Raw genomic sequence first — 9,138 nt, forward strand, 5'->3', positions numbered from 1 at the left:
GGCCAGCTGTGAAAGTCATTAGAAATTTGCAGGGTGGATCCTATGTAGCTCAAACCTGGGCTCCCAAGTCAGGCGTTGCCCTGGTCATGCAGCTCTCCCAAGCAAGCTTTTAGGTGCTTCAGAGAAGGGTGCAGGAGGAATGGGGCTGCAGAGCCAATGTGTTGATGGGGCTACTGAGGGAAGATTGGAGGTCAGTGGCATGAGGGACATCACAGACGCCTTGATGGCAAGGTGAAAGTGCTGCACAGGGGCCATTGATAGCTAATGAATGGCTTTGTTGTGGTTTTCTCTGTGATAGGATCTGGTGAAGAATCATCTGATGTATGCTGTGAGAGAGGAGGTGGAGATCCTGAAGGAGCAGATTCGAGAGTTGGTGGAGAAGAACTCCCAACTGGAGCGTGAGAACACCCTCTTGAAGACCCTGGCCAGCCCAGAGCAGCTGGAGAAGTTTCAGTCCCGTCTGAGCCCTGAAGATCCAGCTCCTAAAACCCCACAATCGCCTGAGGCCCCTGGTGGTTCTGCAGTATAAGTGGCTCTGTCCTTAGGGTGGGCAGAGCCACTAAAGTTGTTCTACCTAGTTCTTTCCAGTTTGTTTTTGGCTCCCCAAGCGTCATCTCACGTGGAGAACTTTACACCTAGCATAGCTGGTGTCAAGAGATGTCCCAAGGACATGGCCACCTGGGTCCACTCCAATGACAGACCCCTGACAAAGAGCAGGTCTTTGGTGGCTGAGTTGCATGGGGCCTCATCATCCCAAGCCAGTGAGCCTCTAATGCCACTGTGCCCTGGGGGCTCCCAGGGCCCAGGCAACTTTGCTGTGACTGGCAAAGGAGGAAGGTAGTTTGAGATGTGATGCCAGTTTGGTCCAGAAAGTATAGGGGGGTCTGCTTTTCATTTCCATGGACATCTTTAACAGCTTCACTTGACAACGATTGTTCCTATGAAGAAGCCACTTGTGTTTTAAGCAGAGGCATCCTCTCTCTTATCCCCTCCCTTGCCAAGGCAGGGCCACAATGGGTGAGATTGAGCCAAGTCAGCCTTCTGTCGGTTAATATGGTATAATGCATGGCTTTGTGCACAGTCCAGTGTGGGATTACAGCTTTGGGATGACCGCCTACAAAGTTCTGTTTGGTTAGTAATGGCATAGTTTTTCTGTATAGCCATACGTGCGTATATATACCCATAGGGCTAGATCTATATCTTAGTGTAGTGATGTATACATATATACATACACCTACGTTTTGAAGGGCCTAACTAGCTTTGGGAGTATTGACCAGCCCCTTATCTCTTAAGGCTAATTCTTTGACTGTGTTCACTTACCAAATTGACCCAGTTAGTTCTTTAGGTTAAGTAAGACTAAAAAGTAAAGGCAGGGAGAGGGCTAGTCTCTGATTGTGGCCACAGATGCCTTGCTGCTGCAACTCTTGCCCCATCTGTCCACTGAAGATGTGTGAGGTCCTACTTTGAATGCCAAACCCACCATTCACTGGTGCTGACTACATAGAATGGGGTTGAGAGAAGAGATGCTGGGACTTCACACTGTTATTCAAAAACTTTTTTTTTTATGTTTATGGAAAACTTCCCAGTGAAGATTGGCTTGCTGATTGTGTGTGTGTGTGTGTGTTTGTGTGGACAAGGGAAAAACAAGGCAATGACTTTGACCTGATGGTGCCTGGGTGATGTGCTCAGGGAACTTGTCTCTAGGAAGTTCTGTGACAGTGAACACTTTCCACTTTCTGACACCTTATCCTGATGTATGTCTCCAGGATTTGGATTTTGATTTCTTGGATGTAGCTTAAAATTTCAATAAACTGTGCTCTTTTTTTCTAAAAATAAACCTGGTGTCTGATTTGAGTATAAATGGAGTGGGTGGTAAGGGCCCTTCATGCCCTTCATGTGGTTGGGAGCACTGTTTTCCTGACTCACTGACCATTCATGAGCAACCCCTAAGTGGCAGGCCTGTGCTACCTCCATGATTCTGCATGACTGTCACAATACCCACATTGTTCTGGTGAGGAATCTGAGACTCAGCCAGTTTAAGTGACTTGCCCAAAATCATACAGCTATTATGGCAAATCGGGACTCAACCCCACACCCACCCCTCTCTGTCCTGCCCCTGCTTTCATATGACATCTTCAGAGTGAGTGGCAAGGTAACTACAAATATATAACTTCAACTTGAGGAGGTGACTCAGGAGGAAGGATACTCCAAAAAGGCCCAAAAGAAAAGTGAAGGTTATACATATGAGTGAGAAAGAAGAGAGGAACCAAATAAACACGAGTGAGCCTCTCCCCTCTTCTTAAAACATCAGGATCATTTAGTGCATTCACTTTAATACCAATCCACATAGACGCTTGACCTTGCAAAGGAGCTAAGAGGGCCTTAGAAAAAGACACAGAATGCACGTGGTGGTCAAAACTCCATCCCTCTCCCCCAAAGAAAGATGCTCTCAGTCGCTGCTGCTGCACTTGTCACTGCTGGAAGTTTGCTCATAAAACTCATGAGTTGTGTCCCTGGCTGCTGTGGCTCAGTGGATTGAGCATCAGCCTGCAAACCAAGTGTTGCCGGTTCAATTCCCAGTCAGGGCACATTACTAGGTTGCACGTCAGGTCCCCAGTTGGGGGCGCGAGTGAGAGGCAACCACACAGTGATGTTTCTCTCCCTCTCTCCTTTCCCCTCTCTCTAAAAATTAATTAATTAATTCAAATTTAAAAGAAAAACTCACGAGTCACATGGGTAGGACCAAGTCTAAGGACCCTGATTCCAGCTTCCCTCATCTGCCTCACTTTGGAGTTCATCCTTATCCATCATCCTTTCCCTGGCCCCATGTCTCTGGCATCCAGAGTCCTACCATTTCTCTGATTAGCCATCAATGAGTATCTGTTGTCTACCAAACCCTAACCAGGACCCTGACCTGTGTTCTAGACCCACCATGTTCCCAACAGAGGCTATCATCCCTATTTGAGTGAGTCATTCAATTTCAACCTCCTATAGTGTATATATCTATTCCTTTTACACTTGAAATTGAACAGGCTCCTTGATTTTCCTGCATCACAAACCTCAAAGGAGGGGTCTTGACCCCTTCTTTGTACCAATCAGCCAAAATTCAAAATGTCATGTTTTTTTCACATGTAAAGCTCATACATGTTGGCCTATCCTTTTCTAATCAACAAATTCCTCTTCAGAATATTACAAACACCTTCTTGGTGGCTTTTCAAATCCCAATTTTTCCCATTTCTAATCTTTGTTCATGATGCCAACTTCATTGTCTACAATTTGGTCATGGTGTGCAAATTTCACAGCTGCTAAAATGGATACACACTTTGGACCAGCATGCACCCCCAAACTAGACTGGCTCTCTGAAGTCCCCACTTATTCCCAAACCCCTCCTTCTTTCAAGATGAGCTAAGGGACTTTTTGACTCTTTCGCTCCTCTGTAGACTTCCCAAATGCAATTTCCAACCAAATGAGCCGAAAGATGATATAAAAACCCTCAGAAGATGTCCCAACAAACGCACAGCCATCTCTGGTGATCCAGCCCTTCCCTACAAGAAAGGGGGGGGGGGAAATTGCCCACAGTCACATAGTGGGAAAGAGAGAACAGCTTGTTTCCTAGGCAACCCTGACTAAACAGAGACAAACACTGCCACTTCGGAGGAGGCCACAGCAGTTCCTAGACTAGATAAGAGGAACTTTGTGGTTGTTTGTTAGTCACATATAAGATCAGCTCTTTTTTTTTTTCATCCCACAGAAAAACAACTAGGGGTGGAGAAAGGCAAAAGAACACATTGCTCTTGGAAAGAACTTCACGGTTTCTGAGCTCAGCTGGTCCAGCTGGACCCAGAACAAGGAAAAGAACAAGAGGAACAGCAGTAATAATGTTTCCCTGCCTGGACATGCCCTCTTCCCCTGGCCCCTCTTATCTATTATCTCATCTGATCCTCACAGCAGCACTCCTCATATGTCAACAAGAATCACAAGAGCACTCCTCCACACCTCTTCTCATGAACATAGAACATTTTGTTTTCTGCCCTTAGAAAAAGATGCAGTTAAGATTTACCTCCATTTGACAGACAAGAAAACTAAACCAGAGAGTTCGGTGATGCTTCCACAGTGCCCACATATTCCATGGGGCAGTGGTTCCCAGCCTGTGTGACCACAGGGCCCATTTTTAATGTCAAGAATAACCTCAACCCTGCCCCCAGCCCATAGTAGTTGAACTTTTGGCATTCATTGAGAGAGAAAGAGAACACATAATGACAAACAGTGAATGAGAATCCAGTAGGGGCTTTTAAAGAACTGCATTGTATTTGCTACAAAAGCAAAGAGGTGGATTTGAAAAGTAAAACAGAACTGTTGGTGATAGATGACTTACATACAAGGACTACTGGGGTACAAGGTACAAGGCTCTTAGGCTAGGAACTACCACCAAGGAAGACGTTCCCTGTTGGGGTCTGAGAAGAAACCCAGGGAATGAGCAGATGAGGAAGCAGGGCCATTAGAACCTGGGATGTAGGGAGAAGGACTCTAGAAAGACCACAGAAAAGAAGGTACACAACTCATTGTTTCTTAGGGTGTTTTGAAGTTATCTCAACATCATCCTACTTATTCTGGAAAATTTTGCTTTCAAATCTCTCCTTGTCTCCTCCTAGTTTGTTAGAAATTAATGGACATAATTAGATCATTGTAGGCAGCTCAGTTCCTCAGGTTGTCTCATGCAGAGAAGCTTGTTGAAACCTAAATACTTAATATTTAACCACCTCTGCTAGATCAGGCAAGGTTTGATAGAGAGCTCCATCAGTTAGGTATTCCAACAGAAGTGGTTTCCAGGGAGCTGACTGGGAAGGACCATAATAACAATAATTAATAATGATAGCTAACACTTACATGGCACTTACTTGGTGTCAGACACTGTTCTAAGCCCTTTTACATATATTGCTTCTTTTAATCTCCACAAACTTATGAAGATATGCCATTAAGATTCCCATTTTACAGATGAGAAAATGAGAACATCAAGGCACAGAGAAGTAAAACAATTTGCCAATAATCATGCATCTAGTGAATGGAAGATTTGGAACTAGGGGGAGGGAAGACAATGTACTGAGAGAAAAGGATGGACAATCTCGACAATTTTCATAATTCCTCATAGACTAGGTAAGTGTTTTGGAGCTGGGGAGGAGAGGGTAGAAAGGAGACCACCCCAAACTAGCAGAGAGGCTAACATAAGATTTAAAATGGCCAATGAGTCTGGAGGGATGGGAGTGAACAAGGAATGAAGAAAGAGGGAGAATGGGAGGTCAACTTGGCTGGCTCCCAGCCAAATGAATCAAGATAGGATCTAATAGGTCTGAGGGAGCCATGGTAGGCTTCTGAGAAGGGAAGTGATGTGATGCCAAAAATATTTGCAGATGATTCCTGACAGCTGAAGGGTCTGTAGCAGAGAAAGGATAGCTGAAGGCAGGCCAGCTGTTGCTGTAATACAGGTGTGAGGTGATGAGAGGAAGCTGGAACAGGAGAAGTTGTGGAAAGGAGACAAAGGAACAAAGCCACAAGACACCAAAAGGCAGTATATTCTCCCGGTGTGGTCCATGTCCATGTACATCTGCAAATTCCAGGTCCCACTCCCAGACTAAAAAGTAGTAGCACTTAGAAACTGATAACTAACAAGCTCCCCTCATGATGATGGAGAATGTGAGTTTGAGGAACCTCCACTATTGAAAAATCAGCATGAGCTGGTAACAAAGTGAGCTGGGGAGGAGAGAGCAAAGTAGCTATGAATTGAAGATGACTCGAAAGACTTTTTGTTTTTGGTTTTCATTTTTGTATTTTTTAAGTGATTGTTATATATATATATATATATATATATATATATATATATATATATATCATACAATTTACCATTTTAACCATTTTAAAGTATTAAGTACAGTGGCATTAAGTACATTCACATTACTGTGCAACCATCATCATCATCCATCTCCAGAAATTTTTCATCTTCCCAAACTGAAACTCTGTACCCATTAAATACTAACTCCCAATTCCTACCTTCCCCCAGCCTCCTGTGACATGAAAGTTTGAGTCTGGAGGAAGAGGAGACTACAGAAGTCCTGAAGGAACCAAGTGTAGGAAAAAATTTCAGATTTTCCGAAGGAAGATGAATCCCAATTTTGATTTCCAGTTGAGCTAAGCATATATACATAAAAAAATATCTCAGAACCACCTGTGGAGACAAATTTGAAATCCGCGGCTAGAGCACCAGATACAGGTTTGTGTGTGTGTCATAGGAGCTGAAGTGATGTGAGAAGACGTGCCCCAGGAAGCGGGTACAGAGGAGGTCAAGCAGCAGGCCCAGAGCCTTGCATGCCCTTTGGAAGCCACCCACAGTGAGTCCATGTGAGGGAGAAGGACAGGTCAACTTGAAACGTGTGAAAGATGGAGATAAAAAACAAACAAACAAGGAAACACTGAGGTTTGTGATCTCTCTATTTTTATTTCTTTGTGTCTTCTTTTTGACATTCCCTCTTCACAGTTATTACCACAAGCCCCACCATCTTATAAAATTAAACTAGTCCCTAGAAGTCACTTTGGGGAAGACTGAGGCATCTGAGGTATTCTAGGAAGAGTAGTCAGGAGTCCTAGTCTTTGGCTAACAAGATATATAACATTGGGCAAAGCTTGGGCATACCCAAGTGTGGGTATCTCCAGACTTCAGTTTTCCAATTTGCAAAACAAACTGGTTACCCAGGATCATTTCTAAGTAAGGTGCTTAATAAGTAACTGGGCCCAAAGAGCCCTGTAGCTGTGAGGCTTGTATACATTACCTCTTTGCTCAAGGCTTCATTTTCCCTTTCAGTTCCTATCCTCATATCAAGTGCTATCAAGTTTCTGAAGAAACATCCACTTTAAAAGACCAATACATGGCTGCGCACCACAATACCCATGTAATTTTGCAGAGGAAGGAATCACCTACAGTCTTACTTCCCAGCCTTGCTCATTTCGTGAACCACTTCTGGTTGCCTACATTGTAACAACACACTTACAAGAGCTGGGTCACTCAACTCAAATGGGAAGGAGGTGGGTAGGTTGCATGGAGGCTGTCTTGGGTAGGCAGGGAGAACAGGCTTGCCTTTGAAAGACTTGTGACTGATGCAGATAAATGGAGAGGACAAGAAAGGAATGAAAAACAGTTAACTGCAAGAGAGCAATCAGGGATAGAAAAGAACTAGAATAGGTGAAATGTTACCAAAGAGGGTGGCCCCAGCCCATTGGACTTTCCTCACCTGGCTCCTCTGTTGTTTTGTTACTGTTCCACTGGTGAACTTCCTGCTGCCACCACCAGTTCTATGGGTCCTGAACTGTCCCAAACATCTCTTCTTTCCTGTCCATTGTAATACAAAACTCAGTCATTTAAGTGCAAAACTAATCTAACCATCGTGCAGAAGCATCTTGAGATGTAGGTGATGTTCCAGTGAGTTAAGTCACACCTGGGATCAGAGAATAGAGTAATATGTCATTACAGTTGGATGGGGCTCTAGAAATTAACTGCTCCAACCTCCTCACTTCCAAGGGGAGAACATTAAAACCCCAGAGAGAAAAACAGGCTTGTCCTAGCCACTCACACAGTCAACAGCAGAGCCAGGATGAGCCCTGTATTGTTACAAATGACCCTCTTTCTTTAGGCCTCAGTGTTCTCATCTGTAAAATAACCTTGGCTGGGCATTGGTAGCACCTGGAGAGAGTTTAATATAGTATGAATGGCTGGACCCCATCCCCAGAAATGGTGCTAAAATTGGTTTGGGATTGTAATATGGGCAGAGGCATTTTTAAGCGCCACAGGTGATTCCTGGCTGATCTGTGAGTATTGTCTCCATCTTAACATCTGGATCCACTCATTCGACAAATATTGGCACCTACTGTGTGCCAGGCACTCTTCTAGGCACAGACCAAGTCAGACATGGGATCTGTGTTCCTGGAGCTCATTTCATATTCACCTAAATAGAGAGCAGATGAAATAAGCTGCTCATATTAGCAGGCCTGTTCAGAGGCAACTCTTTCTTCTTTCTCCAAGCAGCTTTACGATTAACAAAGGTGATATGCTTATCTCCTGACTGACTCATATGTGTGTCTCTCTTGATTGATTCTGATTTCAGGCAGAAGACAAGAGATGCTATTAATCAGCATCCTTAAATGCTAAAACATTCTGTTATGGATGACAGGCACTATACAAATAATCTTTTTTATTCCTCGATTTACCTTTGTAGGCTTCTCCGATATCTGCTGGAATGCCTTTGGGCTCACCTCTACCTTCTCTACACTCTTTACCTCTGGTGGGTTCCATCTTTTCTTTTTTAAAATTTACTCTTTATTGTATTTTTTGTTACCATTTATCCCCTTATGCACCTCTCCACCCTCCGCAATCACCACACTGTTATCCTTGTCCATGAGTCCTTTTTCCTTTTTGCTCAATCCCTCCACCCCCTAACCTTGCTGCCCCTTGCTGACATCCTTCCCTCCATCTATAAGTCTGTCCCCATTTTCCTTGTTAGTTCAGTTTGTTCATTAGGTGCCACATATGAGTGAAATCATATGGTATTTCTCTGACTGGTTTATTTCACTTAGCATAATATTCTCCACGTCTATCCATACTGGCCCAAAGGGTAATATTTTCTTCTTTTTAAAGGCTGAGTAGTATTTCATTGTATAAATGTCCCATAGTTGTTTTATCTCTTATGTACCGATGGACACTTGGGCTGCTTCCATATTTCGGCAATTGCAAGTAATGCTGCAATAAACATAGGGGTGCTTGTGTTCTTTTGAATTAGTGTTTTGGGTCTCTTCAGATATATTCTAAAAAGTGAGATTGCTGGGGCAAAAGGCAGGCCCATTTTTACATTTTTGAGTTATTGCCATACTGCTTTCCACAGTGGTTGCACCAATCTACATTCCCACCAACAGTACACTAGGGTTCGCCTTTCTCCACGTTCTCGTCAGCACTTGTTGTTTGTTGATTTGTTGATGATAGCCATTCTGACAGGTGTGTGATGATATCTCACTGTGGTTTTAATATGCATTTCTCTGACGATTAGTGACATTGAGCATATTTTCATGTGTCTATTGGCCATCTGTATATCTTCTTTG

The 9,138-nt window shown here is 43.7% G+C and overlaps 1 protein-coding gene across 6 annotated transcripts in view; it reads left to right on the forward strand.

The window, feature by feature from the left end:
• The window catches only part of TSC22D3 (TSC22 domain family member 3), a 61,081-nt gene extending 59,244 nt beyond the window's left edge, over positions 1 to 1,837 (forward strand). For all 6 annotated transcript variants that reach the window (XM_090264736.1, XM_090264735.1, XM_090264738.1 and 3 more), the window contains one exon: positions 299 to 1,837. In XM_090264736.1, the coding sequence (XP_090120862.1) occupies positions 299 to 529 (231 nt within the window). In that variant the 3' untranslated portion in view covers positions 530 to 1,837. The remainder of the gene's footprint in view (positions 1 to 298) is intronic.
• Positions 1,838 to 9,138: the final 7,301 nt, after the last annotated feature.

The sequence above is a fragment of the Furipterus horrens genome, unplaced genomic scaffold, assembly GCF_987537825.1.
Source record: "Furipterus horrens unplaced genomic scaffold, mFurHor1.1.pri manual_scaffold_17, whole genome shotgun sequence".
Classification (NCBI taxonomy): Eukaryota; Metazoa; Chordata; class Mammalia; order Chiroptera; family Furipteridae; genus Furipterus; species Furipterus horrens.